The sequence below is a fragment of the Agelaius phoeniceus genome, chromosome 15, assembly GCF_051311805.1.
Source record: "Agelaius phoeniceus isolate bAgePho1 chromosome 15, bAgePho1.hap1, whole genome shotgun sequence".
Taxonomy (NCBI): domain Eukaryota; kingdom Metazoa; phylum Chordata; class Aves; order Passeriformes; family Icteridae; genus Agelaius; species Agelaius phoeniceus.
The window spans coordinates 7,510,492-7,533,177 of NC_135279.1; the positions used below are offsets into that span (position 1 = coordinate 7,510,492).

General features: G+C 41.6%; 1 protein-coding gene across 2 annotated transcripts in view; it reads right to left on the bottom strand.

Moving 5' to 3' along the window:
- The window catches only part of CNOT6 (CCR4-NOT transcription complex subunit 6), a 32,682-nt gene extending 10,629 nt beyond the window's left edge, over positions 1-22,053 (bottom strand). The window contains exons 1-6 of one of the 2 annotated variants that reach the window (XM_054642622.2): positions 21,875-22,053; positions 7,434-7,547; positions 4,757-4,943; positions 1,312-1,397; positions 260-349; positions 85-153 (exon numbers count right to left, since the gene is read on the bottom strand). In XM_054642622.2, the coding sequence (XP_054498597.1) occupies positions 85-153; positions 260-349; positions 1,312-1,397; positions 4,757-4,943; positions 7,434-7,545 (544 nt within the window). In that variant the 5' untranslated portion in view covers positions 7,546-7,547; positions 21,875-22,053. Of the gene's footprint in view, positions 1-84; positions 154-244; positions 350-1,311; positions 1,398-4,756; positions 4,944-7,433; positions 7,548-21,874 lie in introns of both variants that reach the window. The other variant, XM_054642620.2, reaches the window with a different exon arrangement.
- Between the last annotated feature and the right edge of the window lie 633 nt (positions 22,054-22,686).

Here is a 22,686-nt window from a genome sequence, read left to right on the forward strand (position 1 = left end):
ATTAACTTCTTTTCCAGTAAAGATCAACAGCTTTTATTAAAAGGAAAATAGAAGAAATGAGAAAGCCTTGAAGTGTTCCAGTACCTGTTGGTCTTGTACGGTCTGGTTCTTGCAACATAATCCAGGATCTTGGAGGTGGCTGTTCTGTCGAAACTATGGGAACATTTTAAAATAGAGATACAACAAGTGATAATCACATTTATTTAACACAGCAGAAAGAAATGTTTGAAGAATGATCACTTACTTCTTTTTGCAGTACCTGCCAAATTATCAAGCAAATAGTTCAGTAGCCGTCGTGTCCCATCTGGTTCCTGATACAGGTTCAGAATATCCTGTGTAAGTGGGTTTCCTACAAACCAATTCACAGGAATACTGAATAAAATACACAGAACTATTGCAGACTTGTGTATCAGTGTTGAAAGCTGACATCTTGGAGACAAGATCTGCTATGAACTACTTTGGGATTTCAGATCTCAGGTCTTCAGCCCCACAAAACTCTGGATGTGTGGACAGCCCTGGTGAAGTTTAACAACATTCCCTGCTGATTCTGCTGTGGGACTGGGCATCCCAAAGGTGGTGCTTGGACTAAGAGCAGTGAAAAATCTGTGGTACAACAGGCAGAGCTGATGAGCACAAACACAGGAGCCACCTCTGCTCAGTGTGAAACATCTCCCAGCAGCTGATCTGACAGTCAGACCTCAGCAGAGACTCTGCCATCTGCCAAACATAAGCAGATTGCAGAAGTTGTCATGGACAACACACACTGCAAGTGCCCAGTTTTAAGGGGGAGATAAACAGACTTTTGAAACTTAACAGTGTATAGAGGTATTGTATCTCCCAGTGCTTCTGATTTTGTGACTCAGAATTCCCCAAGGTCAGCAATTTTATAGCTAGAATCCATAAAGTTGAGAGGGGGAAAAAAAAGGAAAATACTCAAATTGCTGCTTGCATGAACAGCACAGAACCCTGCAGCTGTACAAAGGATGTTCCCTTTCTGGCTGGAGATGTACCACAGCTAACCACAGACTATTTCTTAGTTAAAACAGAATTGCATTCAAACCCCATGCAAGCAACAGAAAGCTTTTGCACAGTCTGCAAAAAGAAAAGGAAACGTCTTTCTATGGGCACTGCTCTGCCAAACCTGTTATTTTTCTAAATAATCCCTAAGTAACAGTATTTACAAATGTGGAGTGAGCAGCTACATCTGGATTGCTAATCAGTAACATTTTATGAACTAGCAGACCACAATCATTACAGCTCAGCAGCAGTATCACTAAAGAAGCACAGACACCAAGAAAAAAACAGCAGTACCTTTCAGACCCAAAGTCTGTAACTGGAACAGTTTTCCCAGCTCAAAAGGTAAAACTCGTAACAGGTTGTTATTTAAATGTAGTTCCCTGTAGACAGAGCAAGAATCATATGGGTCTGAAAACAGAGCAATGTTTATCTGCAGCAGTACAAAAATTGAACTAGAAGAGAATCAATATAGTAGCAAACCACAATATTGAAAAATTCAGAGACTAAACAGCAATTGTTAGGGAAATGCTACTGTACTCAGACACATACATCAGACAAAACACATTCTGTTGAAGTACAGAGGAAAGGATCTGTGTGGAGAGTTTATCTTAAACAGTCAGACACTTTGTGAGCATTAGCAATAATTAAACACTTTAGTATCTACAAGGGATGATGCAGTAACAGCTCAGACAAACCAGACCATGAAACAGGTCAGCTGTGATTAAGAAATAAAAGGAAATGATATCCCTGAAATCAAATTTAAAAATCCAGGATCATGGCAGCATGATCACAACTATGGAATTACCATGCACTAGTCGTTTACAGCAGTAATTTTCTGTTGGTTTGGGTTCATAATTTCAGTGATAAGACAAAATATGTGCTTTGAAACTCACAAAAGCAATATACAGACAGGAACAGAATTCATGTCCTGAATTCGGATATCCCAACAAACTGGGCAGAAAAAAATAGATTTTTCACTTTCCTAAATGGATTCCCACTAATCAGTGAAGACTTTCATAGAATCAATCAATATAAAGTTGCTGCTCAAAAGTGTTTAGAACTTGGTACCTAGAGACTGGACAAGTATTTCTGGGCTACAAAAAGGAAACCTGGAAGCAGGAGTTAATTTAACTCTTGTTGATTTCCACAGAACAGCACTGGAGGATTTCAGTGTCTTTCTTGTCATAAGCAGGCCAGAACTGGCCCCAGGATTTGACTGCAGTGTCAGCACAGGGGGACAGTCACTGCCCTGCCTTGCTGCCACACTATTGCTGATCCAGGCCAGGTGCCATCAGCTTTCTCAGCCACCTGAGCACAGCTGGCTCATGTTCAGCTGCTGCTGACCACCCCCACCAGGGAGCTTCCCACACACTGCTCCCCCAAACTGGAGCATTGCTGGGCTGTGACCCAAGTGCAGGACCCAGCACTTCCCCTGAGTGAACTCACAGCATTGCCCCATGGTCCCAGCCTGTCCAGATCCCTGTGAGCCTTCCTGCCCTCCAGCAGATCAACCCTTCCACCCAGCTCTGTGCCATCTGCAAATGTACTGGGGGTGCACTCAAGCTCTTTCAAGCATATCAAGAGGATCTGTTTTACAGCTGAGCTTTCCAAGATAACATGTTGCACTGTTTATTTTTCTCTCCTTTTCTGCAAAGATCAGAAATCCTACTGCTCTGACATCTCTTTTTTCAACTACTTGCAGTAAAAAGGGAGATGAAAGGAGTCTTGGGAGAGCTCTACAGTACAGACCAAACCCAGAGCTCCAGGTGTGGGAGCTGGGAGAGCTGTTATCAGTTCTCAGTGTTGAGAGCACAAATGATTTCTGTGCCTTGGGGTATCAGCAATGCCCATGGTTGAATTACCATTAGTTTGAACAACTTCCCAGAATCCAGGGGAAGAGTCTGCAGCAACACCAGCCTGGAACACAAAACCCTGGCCCAGCTGGGACCTGCAATGTGCTCTCACACATAAGAGGTGCTTATGGGCTTTTCTTACACTACAGTAAAAAAAAAAAAAGGAGCAGCTGCAATTAACTGAGGAGCACAGTGGGTTCATGCACAGCTTTGCACATCTAGAGATCTGGGCTCAAGTGCTGTGTTTTGGTCATAAATAGAAAGCTTACATGATCCGAGACCTCAGCTACACATTTCACATTTACAAAATTTACCCTTCTCTCCTCAGAAGAAACTTAGGACATTCAAGAGCTGAAGCTCCATAGAATCAGCCAGAATAAATCAGAAGTGGTGTTGGGAAGAATGCATAATGACTTGACATTACTGATGACTCTGCACTGCTAAGCTATCTCCATGTCACAAGTGTTACATTTACAAAAATGTTTTAAAAAGAAAAAGACTGAAAGGAGGCTAAATTAAGTACAAAGATGAATTTGAGACTATTCCAGTAAATCTAGGGCTGCTACCTCACAATATCCAAGGAGTTGAATAAACAAGGGAAGAAACCTGTAACTAATAACTGCTTTTAATTGAAATAGTAATGCAAAAAACTAGAGCTTAGAACAGACTCCTCTCCAGTTGAAAGCAACTATACAACATGCTACAAAACAGAGCTGCCAATTATACTTCAAAAAGCAAGGTCCCTTTGCTCAGCCTCCAAGGTTGAGGCTTGAACTGCTCTGGAATTTGAGCTTTTAGCACCAATTTAATCAGCTAGTTTAATCCTCTCCAACAGAGTGGGCTTTTCTAAAGGGGAGGAAAATGCAATGACAGATATTTCTATGTGCAAACTTGTTTTGCTTCCAATTTCATGAAAGCTGTGCTGGCAGTCCATTGCTCTATCATTCCTTTACTTCTAATAACATTCTTGTTACTTTCAGACTCTGCATTTTCTGGATTTGAGAAAGCTGTTCAGAAGTATCTTCAAAATTAAAAGCAATGAAGGCAATTACTGGCAACTGTCTAATAAACCCAAGATAAGGCTCTTCCTTTGGGTCAAGGGCAAAAGACTGCTGCCTGTAAATATTTACTCTTACATAAATAATTTATATATTTATGTAACAGTGTTTTTACAAAGTAAAATGCTTCAGCCTTAAGTGTAATCTAAATAGGCACCATTATTCACATTTCACTTCCAGGCTAACTTTGTACATCTTGGCATTGCAAAACTGAAGGGAAAAAAAACTTGGAAAGCTGTGATTACAACATTTTTTTTCTCCTCCCCAGTTTGCACAGGAATGCAGTTACATCACAGCAAAGGTGGGGAGGAGATGATACTGACATACTAGATGATACTAGATGTTGCAATTGTTATACAATAAACAAAACAAGGACTATTGTTAAGTGTAATTACTAAATATGAATAAAGAGGACAACATTGTAGTTAACACAATTATAAATGTCTAATCTGATCTTTTTTCTACCTTACTATGAGTTTAAAGCAACTATTTTTTTTTTGGTGCTTCACTTACTCTTTGAGACAAACACCACATAAAATATTTGTAAAAGAATCTGGAAAGAGATGCCTGAGAGGAAACCTGATTTGGAAAAATATAAAATGGGTGATTGCTATCAAACCAAGCACTTCTGAGGCTCATTCTGCACTGTCATACATCAGAACAGGAGATCACACAAAAGCCAGTACTGCTAGAGCTGCACTGCCCACAGCAAGTGTTCAGGGAGGGAGATAAGAAGGGAGAAAAGGGGATTTTACTTATGCTGAAATTTGAACTGTTGCTACAAAGATAATACAAGAAGAATTGTATCTCCTGTTAGGATTTCCATACCTGAGTGACACCATGTTTCCGAGCTCTGCTGGTAAACTGCGGATTTTATTAGAGGACAAGTCCAGATATACCAGATTGTGAAGCTTGGCAATGTCTGAAGGAATACGGGATAAGGAATTGTCACTGAGATGCAAAGCTGTCAAATGGGTCAGTGTCCACAAAGATGAACTTAGGCTTCTCACTTTCCCTGGGGAAGAAAGGTACAAGAGCAAACAGGACATTTAAAATCCATAGATTTGGCAATAATAGCACATTTCTCAAGGATGTACGGGGCAGGGGCATTTGAGGGGGAGTTTTGCTTGTGGGTTTTTTGTGGGTTTTATTATTATTGTTTTATTCAACGTAAATTCCATAATCACTGATTTTATAGACGAAAAATTTGTCATTGTGTGAGAAAATGCAAGATATTGCCAAGGATGCTTGAGGTTGTTTTTCCCTATCCATATTTAAGGCTTAAACATCTGTCTTTATCTAGTTCCATACAAGACAAAACATATTAACTAGCTGACCATGAATTTATCATTAACAGAAGTGTAAGAAACAGATTTTTTTCAATTATAGTTTATGTCTGAGATGAAAGACGGTGCTTTGGTTCATCCCTTATTTCTGCACATCTTTCAAACCAAAAATCTTTACTCTATGGCATTAATCCAGCCAAGAACAGATAGAAACACTATATTTAGGGTGACTAAGATGCTTAGTTGAGAACATGGATTTCCATCTGGCATTCAACTAAAAGCTGTATCAACTATTGCCAGATATTTTAAAAAAGGTATGATTTTTTTGTATAAACTGAAGTGTGGAAACATGGATTTGTGTGACAGAATCAAGATTTTTACACTGCTGCATGCAAGGAATGTGAGATATCATCAGAAGGTCTCAAAATATTTTTTGTCTCCAAGATTTTTTTTCTCCAGGGGTAAATCCTTTTTCATTTCCATAAATCATTTCACTGTACCAAAGGCCTTAGGAGTACCAACACCAGTTTTTCCAAGGCAAAAAGTTAGCTGGAACTACTTTAAAATGCCCACTGTGACTCATCAAGGTTAACAACCATCTGGTTAATATTATACCAACACACACTCTTTTTAATTCCCTTCCTTAAGTTATTTTCTCCAAAATAAGAATTCATATTTAGTGCCCAGGGAAGGTTACACTGAGACATGTACATCTGGGACTCAGTCCCTGGCAGCAAAATGTTTAATAGTGGTATAATTTCCAGTGAGCTGTAACAAAACAAAGCATAAAAAAGCCTGTCATGAAAAAACATTATTTAAATGAGATCAGTTGAAACATTTGTGGCTTTCCATATTATGTGACCAAGCACTTTGCAAGGAAAGGACAGTGTGAACATTAATGAAACAAAAAACACGGCACATTTTATTTTGCATGGCAAATGCATACAGTTCTTAAGGGATTGATGCTCCTCTAATGCTCGTTAAGAAATCTTTTGAAAGGTTTTAAACACAAATGGATAGTTCTTTGCATTTTAAAAGTGAATTAGCACCTCTCCCCCACCCCCAATACAAACAGGTGACTGTGATCATAGAAAGCCCTGCAGCTGAAAGGATTTCCAATCAACATCCCTGATCCAGGCTCTCCACTCCAGCACCTCCCTTGGCGGGAGTCAGTCTATAGTGAGATTACCAGGCATGAAAGGAAAGAGCCATCACTTAATGCACTTCCTATGCAGAGCAGCAGATGTCCAAGAGGATTCCAAGCCTAATGCTGATGTATAATGCTGATTCCTGAAGCAGCATTTAACTGGGTTTCTGCATCTGTAACCTTCAGTAAAGAATGCTATTCACATGGGGAGGCACGTGGTACTGGAAGCAAGGCACAGATTCAGTGAACTGGATGGAAAGATTCTTCACAATTTGAAGAACAGTTTGTTTACTCCTTCTTCTATAAATTTCTCTTCTTCTCTAATTTCTCTACAGTCATTTTTAAACCCCACATGGCAATTTTTGCAGTTGCTTAAAGAACCTCCGTATCTACACAAAATTACAGCCTAAGTTTAAAATGTCACAAAATTTTTTCATTCTTAAAATGTTCACTTGAATTTCCTGTTAAAGACTTTTTGTAGCAAACTCAGGATTTACTCTACAAATCAAGAGACTGGCTGACCAGTTGAAATACATGCTTACAAATTCTGACTATTATCTTATTTTTCAGAAAAGATTAAAGAATCCAACAATATCTCAAAGCTTGCACAGCTTGTGGAGGCTTTGGTGTTTGTCTTTAATCTTAAGAACAAAGCAAAATTTAGAAGTCCTTTTAAACAGAAAACTTTTGCTTCATGGACTAATACCTTGTTGTTACATTACCTATAGTAAGAAAATACCACTACAGATCAACCCCAACTTCACCTTCTTCTTGTTGAAAGACTAAATCTTAAATTCATGCTCTCACTCACTTCATCATCTCAAACACAAAGAGTTCTCATCCGTATCCTCACCTTGAAAACTTTCCTGTACATGGGGATTTCCCACTTGCCCCACCTTAGCCCTCCCACAGCTCCCTGTGTTATCCCAGCCCAAGCTCTTCCCTCCACACACCCCCAGCTATCCCTGTGCTCTGCTGCCTCACTTCAGGTAGGTAATTCCACCCCAGAGTTGTCCAAGCCCACGCTACCTGCAGTGAGTTCTTAACTCAGGACCCTGCCTCAGTTCCTTACCACTTATTTCCAACTCTGCCCAGTGTGATTTCTTTCCATTGGCTGCTTCCTCTGAGGACATAATTGTGTACATCCTCCGTGGATCAGGTGGATCGTACTTTTCCTTGGGCATTCCTGTTGAAACCAAAAGGCAAGTGATTAACTGAGATATTACATACTGAGAATTCTTTAGAAGGTAATTCCCACTTCAGTTAAATTTCATACTAGGCTTTTGTACCAAATACTTCTCAAAGCTTGTGCCAATTTACAAATGTCGCTAAATAGGAAACACTGCTATAAAATAGAAAAGCAGAGATTTCTGATACTCCTAGAATGGCAGACAACAGCCTAGCCCCCCCAAAAATTTTCCAGAATCTGCAAAGCAGTTTAGAAATTGTGTCCCACCACCTTCCATGGCTATGTTCTGTGTCCCTCAAAACCAACACATCCCACTGCAGACTCTTGTTTCTTCAACAATGAAACTTCAAAAAAGGATGACCATGACCACAGGGATCTCATACCCCTAGAGAACATATTTGCTAATAACTCTGATTACCCATCAGTTCCAGGTCTACTGCAATTCTCAGCTTTTCACATAAATCAGCATCAAGAAAAGAATTAAGGTTTCAAAAACATCCTCAACTCTTTAAATCTGCAAAGTGATAGGCTTTAATCCAACCTTCACCCTACTCTCTGCAACCTGAAAATATTGCACTCAAGGTAAATATTTCTATCACTTTCTTCAGCCAGGTATTTAATACCAAAATTTAACTTCATTCTTCTCATTCTTTTTCACATCATTCCTGGTAACTTTGTAAGAATAATTTTTCTAGGTTCTTTTTACCATACTCAATCATGCACCATGACAGTGAACGAAACATTCGTCTCCAACAAACAACAAGCTATAAATCTATTTATATGAAAAAGAGAAATTAAACAATGCTGGCTGAAATAACACTTAAAAACACATTACAAGCAATACTATGCCATTATTCATCAAAATACATTTCAGCAATATTGTAACACTACCCAAATACACTCAATAAGCAAGCAGCTGTACTGGTCAAATTTCTAAGGACATCTTCCTACCAAGTCTTTTAAGGCTTTCTCATTTTTTCATTTTCTGTGATGAAATAAAAAATGTTGTCATCATATAAAAAAAAAAATCAAAGAATAATTCCTAGTAAATAAGACTATCAACCAGACTTATAATCTGTTTACTGATTTTACTGAAAAATGTTTACTCTGCATGTTAAACAAAACAAAAGAAATCCACCAAAAACTTTCTGATAATTATGCATCTTAATTAAAATAAAGCTTTTAGGTATCACATGCTTACTTTAATATAACAGCTCTTTTACTAAGTCACACTCCTCCTTCCCATTCCCACTCCCACTACTGGCCAAAACCAGATTTCTGCAGTGAAAAGAAATTCCTCTTTAAGAAGTGAATTGTGGGTAAAAGGATCAGATTATAAATAGCAGCTGGGTGAGGCTCCTTCCAGAGTGAAGGCATTTGAGTACCCAGGGTGTGGGAATTGCCAAGTGTAACACTTTTTTCATCAAACTTCACTAATTAAATGAGGGGAGAGTGGATTACAATCTCCAGAAAGGTAAAAGCCTAACTTCTTCCTGCAGTAACTATGCAAAAATATATATCAGAGTAATGTACAGAGCATCTCTTCTGAAAATTCTACATATAATTATATATAATTCACAAAGACCAAGTAGGAATGCTCCAGCTTGTCAGGAAACATTTACCTTAGTCAGACATTTACTGCTTTCTCTTCCTGCTGCTCCCTGAATTAATAAATATGTTCCAATTTTTTGAGAAGCAGGTATAGCAAAGACAGAAATCTCATTCAGTACAGAAACACGAACGCTCCCCAGAGCACACTCCATCACATGCACTAATTAACAGCTTTGCTGGTACCAGCAGTGTAGCACTGCTCACTGCTACAAGAGGATGACATACTTTTCCAGTGGGTTTTGTTAATGTACACTAGAACAATTAGAGATTCAAGAATTTGGGGCTTTAACAGTGGATCCTGATGATCCTGCACTCCCAGTCACTCCATCTCAATAAAGTCACCCTCCCTCTCTATAATAAAGTTCCTGCTCTTGATGGTTTCCCTCTCTCACTGCTGCATTTCTCAGAGGATGAGTCCCTGCTGCTTAGGATTACCAGGTGCCAAAAAAGCAGCAAATGCTTGAGAGCCTCCTGGCTGAAGGAACTACTGCTGCCCAAGAGCATCACTGCCACCAGGCACATCCAGGCATTAGCACACCTTCATCTATCACCCAGAACTCAACATTTCTCAGGAACTGACAGGAAGGCTAATTTTGGATAGTATCTCACAGCACAGCATAAAATACAAGCACAACACCTTCAATTGCATTTCAAAACTTCACAGCATGGAGCAGTTCAAGAAAATCAGTCTCTATTACTGTCTCCTTTCTCCACCTCCCCAAATCCAAATTTAGCACCTGCTAAGCTGCTACAGTAAAACATAAAAGCTGAGGTAAACATCAGATTAAGTGATAGAGTTTTGTCAGACTAAAGTAATTTTTAGTAAGACCCATAAAACAGTGTTGAACATCCTTAGAAACATTGATAACTGCAGCTCTTAACAATCATCATGGCAATTTTCAAAAGAGCTTATACCACCTGTAATTTTCACTTACACCAATACAGATGGTGAAACACCATTAATGTTAGGTTCTTATTGCATACAGTAAATCAGTTTGTAAAGGAGAAAATCTTTATAACAAAGATATGACATGGATTCCTGGAAAATGCTCCAGACTACATAAATTTAATTAAAAGGACATTTAAGTACATTTGAATGCAAATGAAATAGTTTACTATCTTGTACCAGGGTATTAAAATTGTCATTTTAATAGCTGTGAAAACAGAAGAGCTTGAGAGCTGTACTGAGTGTGGCTGCCCACTACCACCGTGGGTCACTCAGAATGAACACCCCTTACCCCACAAAACTGAGCCAAGGCCCACGAGGTCAGCAGTGCCCAGGTGTGAGAGGAATTCCAGCTCAAGCCTCCAGTGCAGACACTGCCCTAAGCCCTTGCTTGTACAGAGGGTGCTGAGAGACTGGCACTGGGTGAGGGGCAGCAGGGACTGACAGCCCCTTCAGGGAAGGGTGACAGGGACCAGGAAGAGAAGGAAAAACCTGAAGATTGTTTTGTCAAGGGAGGGCAACCTGCTGGCAGAGAGCTGGCACAGCTGGCTGCTGCAGCAGTGGGTGATGGAGCTCTGGCTCAGGCTCCCCTCAGAACAGAGCACTGCAGACAAAGCCAAATATTCCCAGGGGGAGCTGCCCCCATTGCTGCCTGTCTCTGCAGATGACAGCCATGGCTGCAGCCAGGCTGGGCACTGGGGCTGTCCTGGACCAGGACAGTGGCATCACCAGACCCTGGGGTGCCCAGGATCCCAGCCACAGCACCAGGGCCATGGAGGGCACCGTGTCAGCAGGAGCTGGTGGCCTAGAAAGGACTTCCAGGAGGCCAAGCTGGTTTAGATACACTGCTCAATGTAGAAGAACAAAGGGAGTTCAGCTCATTGCCTAATGAGACATTTGGAATGGAAGTGTCCTTGGCTATGCACATGTGCAAAGTGAAGCTGGATTTGAGGTAGTTAATGCTCCAGGTGACTATGGAAACTACCAATAAACAATGTCTTCAAAATGGAGAAATGAGCCTGCTCTGAGTGACAGGGCACGAAAGGTGACAGCTTTTTTTCCTGTTCTACTCTTCTGCCATTTTGTGAAAGTGGAAGATAGTGAGCAGGAAGATTTAAACAAAGTAAGTAGGTGAGCAGATACTTTGAGATTGAGGTTTTGGGGGTTTTTTAAGCACCCCAATACTATAGCATTTCTTTATTTCCTGAAATGCTTTCTACAATACCATGATAAATTAACTCAATTTCAAAAATAAACATATTGGACAACTCCTGTAGGCCAAATACAATCTTTTATGCCATTACTATGGATGTAGATATCAAGTTTGCCCCTAAAACACATCTTTCAATTAGGAAAATTTGAATTCTAAAACTGTGTAGAAAATGATGAACAAGTATGAGCAACACAGTGTCCAGATGTAATTTCAACTGATCCAATCAACTATTCCCAAATAACTATTTCCATAGTTACTATGAACTATCTATAACACCCATTTACAAATCTGGGAGTACCTTTAGAAATCCTTGAAGTCAATCACAATGTGAAGCATTACAGCTCTGCTGCTGAAACTTCCTAACATATGTCAGTGACTTCTTTTGAATTCCCCTCCTTCCCCTTTACCTGCTTTTACTCCTCACTGACACACTAATGCAGATCTGGAGATGGCCAGGAGGGGAAAGTAAACAAAGTAGCACCACACCTGATCAAGTGAAGAATTACTCCAACTTTTTGCTACTTTAATTAAAAACAGTGAATGAATGATGCAAATCTAGATCTAATAAAGTAAGAAGTAACAAGACAATTGGACAATATTTTCCATTTGTTGATGCAGTGCAGTATTACTTGCCAAATAAATTACTTCTCAACTGCTGAAAAGTAGCAGGATGGAAAGCAATTTATTAAGTTGCTCAAAGATTTCATAAGAAAACAATAGCCCATATAAAAGACTTTTTTTCCCCTTTCTCTCTCCAAACCCTCAAATGGAAGCTCACCCCAGACCATTCTTTTGTAACCTTGTGCCTTTAACCCTGAAACTCTTTTCCATGCAATCCCAAGTTTCAGTTAAAAATGGGTTCCAATGACCTTCCCCACAAATATAAATGTTTCTTAAATTGACTGGTCTGTTTTGAATTCAAAGTTAATTTAGGATCTTCCACACCCTCAACCACTTGCACTGTGGTTTTACAATGCATGAAGCAGAACTAAGCTGGTCCTGCTGCACTTCCTCCTCCCCAGGACCCTGTATTTCCACTTCACTCTTGCATCAGCATTGACTTTTGTCTGATAACAAAGGAGCTGGTGAAGGAATTAAACTGGCTAAGGGGGGAAGAGGAAAAAAATATATATTTAAGGGAGATTGCACTCCTGTGTTATTATTCCTGTATAGCAGGAATGCATGTGTGGATCTGCAGCTGTTGAAATCAGGACACCACCATAATGGCAATTCTGGCCACACTGACAAAAAATCTCTTCTTCCATAGCAGGAAGCAAACCCTTGCTTCCAGCTACCCTCACCCAGTTAAACAGTAACACTGAACAAAGTCTGAAATCCTAACTGAAGGCAAAGTACATTGCATTTTAGATAACTTAAGGCTATAGCAGGTCTAGCAATGTATAGGTTCAATGCTGCATTGAAAGGGTTAATTTCTACTGTTGATCTTTATTAGAATTAACAGGAATTTCTGCTTTCAACTCCAAACAGTGACCTTCTTCAAAGGGAACAGAAGTACCTCTAAAAGATAACTACTGTACTTTGGAAAAAAATCTTTAAGATAATTTCATAGTGCTGTATTTCAGTTTTACTATAAAACTCAGATTTGCCCTTTCCTACTCAAAGATTCACCACCCCTTGTTTAAAATGTGCTTTTCCAACATGAATCAAGCTTGCTGCTTTCCCTGTCCTCTCACTGGTGGTGCTTTACTCAGCAAGTCATGAATTTCTATGGGAACTTAATTACATTTCAGCTTGAAGCACAGGCAAATAAGCAACAACACTGGCCCTGGCCAGGATGACAAGGTGCAACATCTGGCACGTCCTCACAGAAAAGCCACAGCAGCTTGAACAGGGTTTATGATAAAGGTCAGTCCCTGCAGAATTTACACACTTGACTTGATGAGTTGAGTCAATGACTGAATTTATCCTCAGCCTGTTCCATGCCTGGGCAACAAACTCGAGAGTGATGTCAATACTGAAAACTGATGGAAAAATATTCATGGGCAAGATACCATGACGAGGAAAGGAAACAAACACCCAGTGCAAACCAGCTAAACCCCAAGTGCCCTATGAATACATTTAATGTATTTCAGTTAAATCCTTATTTAAAATTATTTGACATCACCCCACCCATCTAAGACAAAACAAGAGAATTGAATGTTTTTTTTTGTATCCTGACAAAGACTTCTAAATTTCATGTTATCTTATTTCTAGAAATGTCTTATTCAAAACATACTAACATTTGTTTTTTTAAAAATAAATCTTAATATATGCCTATGGTTTTGTATTTCCCAACTACTAGCAGGTATACACTATAATATGGAAGAATACTCACATTCTGCTAAGAAACATGACTTGCTACATAATGCATACTTTGTTGCAATATAGTATACAATATATATTTATGTTACACATAGTTAACACATGTATTTTATACAGAATGTACTTTCTACAATGTATTGTAACAGCCAATATATCTGCAAAATATATTTTGCTACAATACACAAGCAGATAAAGTTCAGGAAACAGGTGTGAGCCATCACTCAAGAGAAAAAAAAATCCAAAATAATTATATCTGCCTCAGAATTGAGAAATCCATACTATAGTACATTAGAACTAAAGTCACAAATATTCTGAGGCTGAATAAACAGAAATTTAAGTACTGGCATATCTACTGAAATAAAACCTTACATTTAACTTTGTAGGCAAGAACCAGATCCCTCTATTGGAATATATACAAAGAAAACACCAGTGTTGCAAGAAACCACATATTTATTTTTTCCCTACTAGTATGCTACTTCAAGGCAAATATCAAGTCTGTTGTGTAAACACCTATTATTTGTGGACTAGTACAAACACTCTTGGCATTTTATTCAAAAAAAGCTGTTCAAGTAATATTATTTTTTTTTTTACAGTAAGCATTTGGTATTGAAAAAATAAGGCTAGGAAAAATCTGATTGGGAAATCAGCTAAAGGTCAACACCTGAATTTTTCAGAACACATGCTCTAAGTTAAAAATTTCCTTTTGCCCAGTGTGAGGAGGGGATGGCACGTACCAGCTGTGGGCACAGGCAGAACTGCAGCAGCACCAGGACAACTCCTGAAACACTCCCCCCTCCCAAGAGACTCAACTGTAACATGTGGGAAGGTGTCAAGATCCCTTGAACCCAATTTATAACTTAATGTTGGAATAATCAAAATTAAAATTATAAAAAAGCTGTTAAGTCAACACGAAGGCAATTGATTCATTCCAAGTACTTTTTCACTCCCTAAGATCACATTTTAGTGGCTGTTAGCATATTAAGATTTAATGGCTTCATCAGGGATGTAATGCTTCTCCATCCTATTTTGAGGACTTCTAAAACTGTAATTTTACATGACTGCCAATACAAACCCACGAGTTACCCTTCCTCTTTTTCAGACTTAAGATAATGCTGTGGGATGTGAACATGCATGTAAACATGTGTAATAATAAATACAAGATACTGATTAACTCAATATCCATGAATTCATGTAAGTGTATCTGGAATATTATTAATCAGATGAGTTATTTGAATTTGCATATATAAGTTCTACTAGAGAAAACTCAGAAGCTGACAAATGCTTTAATATTCTTTTAAAAATCTATAAAGCTGTCAAAGTTCAGCAAACCCCTTAATCTAGCCAAAGCTGACTAAAATGAAACATAACCCTCCTGAAACCCAAGCAAAGCATCCTGGTTCAGATAAACTGGGCCATAAATGTCACAGGATTTACTTGCTGTCTTCAAATCAGGAAGACTCCATTAGACTAGAGAGCACTGACTAGAACAGGCTGTAAATTTTGTTAAGTTCAAAACTCAGTCATTTCATATTTTTAAGAAGAGCATATTAAATTTTGACCTGCAGGTATTTCAAATTTAATTAAGGTTTCTTTGTCCTTCATAACTACTTGTTTATGGAAATGCAAACTGGCTGGCTCCAGCTGGCAGTGGCAGGCATGGGGAGGATGTCATTTTCCCAACTTCTACTTTTTCTACCCAACCCCTGCCTATTACAATTTCCCACAGATAAGAAATGTGCAGCTCCATGTTTTAATGGTGTACATGTAATCCTCTAAACCTTGCACAGTGTGAAAAACTTGTTTACCATCATTTCACTAATGCAAAGAAGCAATTGCCACTTTCATGTTCAGCTGCTACAAAAACTAGTTTAGGTTCAGAAGAGAAATCTAAAATGGTCAGAGTAAAAAAGGCACAACTGAGGACAGAGGTCCTTGACTCCTCCATCTTCTAAAGAGACCTCCAAGACAGACCTGTTCTATCAGACCCACGATAAAAAACCCCTCAAATTCCCACCCCTTCCCCTGCACAACATATAATCACTAGAAATATGATGTCCAAATGTTCTCAGTGTTGCAAACATGGTCCAGATTATTAGAATAGCTCTTAATGATCAGAAATTGTATCTAATTATGACTCTAGTAAAAGGCTGCTGTATACAAAACAAACACTAACACAAAACCAAATTGCAAAGCAAAGCCTGACCTTAACTGGTACCCCTGGAACCACATTGGCTAGTTAATGAGTACTACACAGCATTCAGCTTTTTGCACATTCTGTTAGTGTATTCTGAAAAGCCAATATATTAAAGAGATGTCAGGTTCACTAATTACTTTAAGAATTTAAATAAATTGCATTGCATACAGAACTGTGTACTGTACAAGTCAGATGGAACAGCTTTAAAAAGGAAGAGCTGTGTTGTAAAACATTTAGCTTCAGGTTTTATAAAGGCAGAAAGACCAAGGCTTAAAAGCTTTCACCTACAAATGTCTTTAGAAAGCTGAGAATAGCCTTACACTCCAAAACATTAATATTATACCAACTCCCACTCCACTGGTAGTATCCAATCATATTTGACAATTTAGTTATGATTCTTCACAATATACAAAACACTGATTCTTGTTTAGGGGACCTAGTGCAAAATTTCTCATCTTGGTCCAACTCAGTAAGCTACTCTAAATACTGGCACATGCACCAACATGTTCCTTACCACATTTTCCTTTATGTGTCTGCAGAATGCTTACCACATTTCTGTTGTTCCATGGGGGAAAACCAGAAGTCACCACACAAAACACTATTTCTTAGTCTTACAATAGAATGAAGGAGTAAGAGAGAACTCAGCTACTTTAAATTAAGTTTGGACATGAGCTCATTTTCAGCATTCCTGCTATAGAACTGAACTAGAACTTGACAAGAGATGTCAGTGTCTAAATCCAAAAATCTCTGCCTTCCTAGAACACAATTTCAAGATACCTACATGCTTGTTAGTATTAGTGCTGCTAAACTAAGTGAAGGTCAGGATGTTACAGAAGTCATTGCACAGTTGATGCTCTACCCATCTAGCCACATCCTGACAGCAAGCAAGTAATTCACAGATTGGTTTTACTTCAAATTTAACCAACAAGCATAAAAATGTTTTTCCACAACCATGCTCTTGTGCAAAAGGCCAACTCAAGACTTCTTTCCTGTCCCCATGTTCCACTGCATCACCTCCCTCAGTTGTGTTGATGCAGCTGTTTGTGAGACAATACTGAAAACCGAGAATGATACTCAGCTAAGAAAGTGGGGCTTTGAGGTTGTGGGGGCTGGGGTTTTTTAAATAACAAAGTATCATTGCTCACCACATCACTGGCTGGTTTTGAGCATTACTCTGGCAATGCTTGTACTGACATGGATGATGAACAACCAAAGTAGCAGCTTTCCAAATTCTGCCACTAGAGAGAAGTCCTGACCTTCTAAATCAGAAGAAACCATGAGGTGATCTCCCTATACAGAAACCACCTCTGCCATGACTGGCCACTGCAAATCTCCAGAGGTGGATCTTTCATGCTCCTCATCAAAACAGGATTCCTTACTAGTTTTAATTATTCTTCACCCTTATTAGCTGTTCCTAAAAGCTCCCATTCCTGAAAGTACTCTGCAAATAAATTGTGATTCATGCTGCACTGAAATTCCTCTTAATCCACAGGACCTTTGCTTTGTCAAACAAAGCTCCTCTGTTGGATGAGCAACTGTTAAAACTTCTTTAAAACAACATTTAAAAGTATTAATGGTCAGAGTGTGGCATAAATTTCCCCAATATTTTTCCATTCAGCCATTACGAAGCCATTTCCTTGCTCTGACAGGTGATACACATCAGATGGCACACAGCCAACCCTGCTGGTGTTTTAGTTTAGTTTCAAACCTTCCCTCTTTGGAGGTGTTGGCTAAACGTGGCCTTTGTTGCAAAAATCACATGGAAGATCTGTCTCTGAAGCAAGTTTTTTCCTGATCCCTGACTTTGCAAACTGATTTATGCAGAGAGATACTTTTGTGGCGAGGCATTTAAGTCAGATCAATGTGCAGGATCCACATCTCACCCATCAATATGCTCCAAAATAGCTCAAACAATAAAGCTGCATATTATTTGTAACATGCAGGATATGACATTATTGTATATTCCTGGTCTCCTAACCATGGCAAGATGCTGCACCTTCATGATAGGATCCATCACTCAAATTGCTTCAGCATGTTCTGGAAAACCCCAGTCTTGCAACTGAAACTGCTGCCTTGCTAAAGAAAGGGGGAAACTCAAAGGATGCTTTGGAGATACAGGTATTATAAAATGGAACAAAAACTTTAGGAAGGTCTTCAGGTAGGGAGCCCCTTCACTTGCAGAATAAAGGCTGCATACCAGGAACATGAACTAAGATGCACAAGAGAGCCATCCAAATATCCAGGCTGTGATCACAATGTCGAGTTGGCAGCCTCCACAGAACAACTAACAGCATTCCCAGTCTAAAAAAATCTGAAGGCAAATCAATCTCTTCCTGCAGATCTCCACTGTAGCATAAATTGGAATCCTAACAGCAAGTATTTTAGTTCTAAAATAAACAACTGTATATATTTACTGCTCCTAGTCCCTCCTTGATTTATACACTAGAAAAAAGGCCTCCAAGGCATTAACGAAAGGATTCATGTTGCAGTCTTACAAAAGGAAAAACTGAGTTGTTTTTTTTTTTAAACAAGCACCATCTTGGAAGTGCAATTAGCAGCTAAAAGTACATGTTAAGCATTTAAACAGCTTTTTCTTTGGGACCTGCCTAAGCATTTGTAAACTCTCAAAGATGTCAGCTGCAGAAATTGCTCCATGTAAAAACTGAGAGTGCAGGTCGCCAAGTTTATGCCAAGACTCTCTTGTTGAATGGACTTGTACAGCCCAATTTCAATGTAAGAACATAAATTATGTCACTTAACACAATGCTAATAAACTTGCAGGCTATTGTACAATAATCACACTTCCAAGTGTGAAGCACCAACACTTTAGAAAGAACAAAACACATGAAACCCTGCAGTGACTCAGCTTGAGCAATTTATGCATAAAGCTTTCAAAATTACACCATGGAGAAGGCTAAATTTAGACTGGAATCAGTAATGTCAGTGTTTTGACATGGGAGGTAGTGTAAAACCTCAATATATGGATTGAAAACCCCAGATACTTTGTATGCAACTGGGCATGGCTCAACCTCTGCCTCATGCAACTAGAACAAAAATCTGGTGGTTGGGTCTGTGGAGAATATTCTTGTGGTGTTTTAACGTCACTGGCAGCTTTTTAAAGCCCAATGTACACAACTGTAATCTTTCAATACAACATATACTTCCTGTAAATAGAAATAAGTGTCAATTCTTGTACATGTCTTCAATTCTGAAGGCTGAAAGGCATCCTCATTCCTAAAGATTTCTGTGTAGCATCTTTGCCTAATGTGGCCCCATTTGAGACTGGGATAAAATGCTCAGATTGCACATACAAAAGTGCACAGCCAAAAGGATGTGACAAAAACAGATAACAATAATTTAAAATTCACCAGTCTGTTAGCAAACAGAACCAGGGCCTCTGCAACAGGGACTACACAAGTGGATGAAGAATTCTGGTTCACCACATGGACTCCTGGCACAGTGGTGAGCCAAACAGCATGGCACAGTGTGCTATGAGCACTAATATTTAAGTTTTTTGGCAACAGATTAACAGATCCATCTTTTTATACAGCCAACATTTTCAAATATGGATTCTTTTGTTCATATGTTGGGAAAGAATTTTTAGTTTGCTCAGTCTTGGAGCCATTTTGAAGACAGTGGTTTCCATCACAAACATGGCACTTGGTTAAAAGAATGTCTTGCTAATATCTAGTACAGCCCTATCTTGAAAAGGTACCATGCTCATTCAATTTGTGACCCTTCATAACATGTTTTCAAGTCTTCATGTATAAAATGTCAAATGTATTTACCTGCCCCTGCAGTATTAGTTTCATCTATCTTTGTATTTCAATTCTTTCTCTAAAACTCAAGCACAGTAAACAGCCTGAACATGAGACTGTATTCAGAGTTCAACTTCAGAATGCAAACAGAAAAGAGATGCTTGGGAGGATCCTTTTTAAACATGGGCAGATCCAAGCGATTCAGGTGAAAAGTGAACAAAGAGTTAATCCAAATGTGAAGGGCTCCATTTCAGTAATAGCATGAATAAACCCCCACAGAAGGCTTCATTGCTAGCAGCAAACTCCACAGAGTCCAGATGAACCAGCAGGAAGAACAGAGGGCGGATAATCCTGTAAAATTACCCCAGTGGAAATGTTGATAAATTCCCAATTACGAGACCTGCTCTAGAATGAAAAGAAATGCGAGATACAATACAATTACCAGTCAACACTTGCACATCTTTGTATTTAAGCCAGACAAATACCACAGGTATTTCTTAATCCCTTGGATTTTGAATTAGTTACCCACTGTGCCGAAATCTAGATTATGAAAATAAACCCCAGAAATCAAATGAAAAAACAGGCAATCTGCAACTAGTTAGAAAGCAAATACCCATCCATGAATTCCTATTTTCAGTGATACAATCTTCTATGCGTTTGTGGAAATACAGATGGCTGTATTAAAAAACAAACAAACAAAAAAAACAAAACAAAAAAAAACACAGAACAAAAAAAAGCCAACAAAACCTTTAGCTTACTGAATTTGTTTTGAATATAGTTCTTACATTACACAAAGCAAAGCAGTAAAGAATCTGCTTAGAGAAGACCTCTAAGATCATTAAGTCCAACCTAGGACTACAACCTATAGGTTTCATACTAATTTTTAATGTTTGTGGAAAAAATGCTTATAAAATACGTGTTCACCATAGATACCAAGACACAAACAGGTGCATTAGATATCTCCTTTTCTAAAGCCTTGTCTGATCCCAGGCTTATCGCTCTCCATAAAATTCTGGAGGAGGAAAGGCTGTCCTGTGAGCCCCAGGACGGACCGGGGGGGTGCGGGAGCTGCCCACCGCCCGCTCCCCCGCACGATGCGGTTCGGCGGGCAGCCCAGGCGCTCATTCCCCGTGCCCCAGGCAAGGAGGTGACCCCGCTCGGGCCCCGCCCGGTTACGGACCGACGGCGGGGCCGCCGCGATTCCGATCGCAGCCCCGGCGCCGCCACCCCCCGCCCCAATTCCCTCTGTTTATCCCTGCATGCGCCTGTCCCGCGGCCGCGCGCGCCCGCCCCCCCGCGCCTCCCCATTGGCCGCCGCCGCTGTCACTCACGGCCCCTGCGGCCCCGCATTGGCCGCCGCCGCTGCCACTCAGGGCCCCCGCCCGCCCCGCCGCTCCCTCCGCCGGAACGAGCGAGCGGCGCTCCGGCCCCGGCGCCAGCGCGGCCGCGGCTCCCGCTGCCGGCGGGGCGGGGAGGGACGGAGGGCGGGCGGCTGCCGCGGCTCCTTCCGGAGCAGGCGAAGCGCTCCGCTGACAGGCAGCGCTGCCGCCCCTCGGTGCGCGCCCAGCCAGGCGGATCGGCCTCCGGGGAGGCAGCGGCGCGGGGCGCCGTGCGTGGAGGGTGGACGGGCAGTTCCCCCGATTGATGTCATTTCCCTCGGCCTTTTGTTAAATTATTTTAAACTCAATTGCACGGTGAGGGAAAAAAAAAAAGCCAACGAAAACAACAAAACCTACCAGCACCAATAATAATAACAACAACAACAAAAACAAAACAAAAAAAAAAAACAACTTCAGGCTTCCAGATGCCATTATACTAATTTATCTTAATTGCCTCTCGATGCAAACACAGCCGGGCTCCTGCGCGGCGCCGCCCGGCCCGGCTCCCTCCCAGTCTCCTTCCCTGCCTCCCGCTCGCCGGTGGGCGCTCGCGGGGCTCGGCCCGGGCGTGCGGAGCCCCCTCCCCGCCGCCCCCGCTTCCAAAGCCGCCGTTCCCCGCCGCCTCCCCGGCCGCGGAGCCTCCTCCGGGCGTCCTCGCAGCAGCGACTGCCCAGGCCCAGCACACCCCCCCCGGACGCCCCCCCGCACGTCCAGAGGGGCCTCCGGCCCCCCTGACACCCCCGAACGTCGCGGCGCGGGGGCGTCTCCCCGCCGAGCCCAGGGGTCCCCCCTGGCCGTGCTACCGCCGGTTCCCCCTCAGCGCACTCCTCCCGCAGCGCTGCCCCCCCACCCCCCCGGGCAGAGCCCCCCGCTCCGGGCCGGGCGCCGGGGCCGCCCCTACCTGTGGCTGCAGCATCCCCGTCCCCCCGCCGCCCTCGCTCCGCCGCCTGCCTGGCTCTTTGTTTCCTGCCGCGGGCCGGACGGGAGAGCGGCTCCCCCCCGCCTCCTCCTCACACTCATTGAAAGCAAACAAGCATCATGGCGGCGCTGGCGGCGGCGGCGGCTGCGGGCGGGCCGGCCCCCCTCCTCCGCCTCCTCCTCCTTCCTCTCCTCCTCCTCCTCCTCCTCCTCCTCCTGCTCTCCGCTCCGCTCTCCGCCCCACCTGCCCAGGCCGCCCGCACTGCGCGCACGCTCCGCGGCCGCGGAGGGAGGCCGGGGAGGGGCGGCAGGGCCTCGGGGGGATGCGGAGGGAGGAGTTCGGAGCAGGTTTGGGGGTACGGCCGCAGGAAAAGTGGGTGAAAGTAAAGGGTGGGCTGCGGAGGGAGGCTGGAAAGCCGTGCAAGTGGAGCATGGCAAGGAAGGGGCTCCTAGCAGGAGCCCGAGGAAGGCGAATGGGAATAGTCACTTGTTTGGAAAAGAACTTTTAAATTCTCCTGCAAAAGCCCAAGTGGGGAGCTCAGCCTTGAAGTGGATAAGCTCAGACACAGTGCGGGTGATCGGCCAAACGCTTTTTAGGAAAGACAACATGTCTTCTATGTTTGTGTTTTTAATGGGAAACCAGTGCCTTGGATCCTTTGCTGCGACGCACTCAGGAACAATGTTTACTGTGAAATGTCCCCCAGAATGGCCAGCAACGCCTTTTTGAAACTCATGTTGTGGCTCCGTAATTTTCTCCGTGAACTGATTATTGGATGCAAACCAAGATATTTAGAA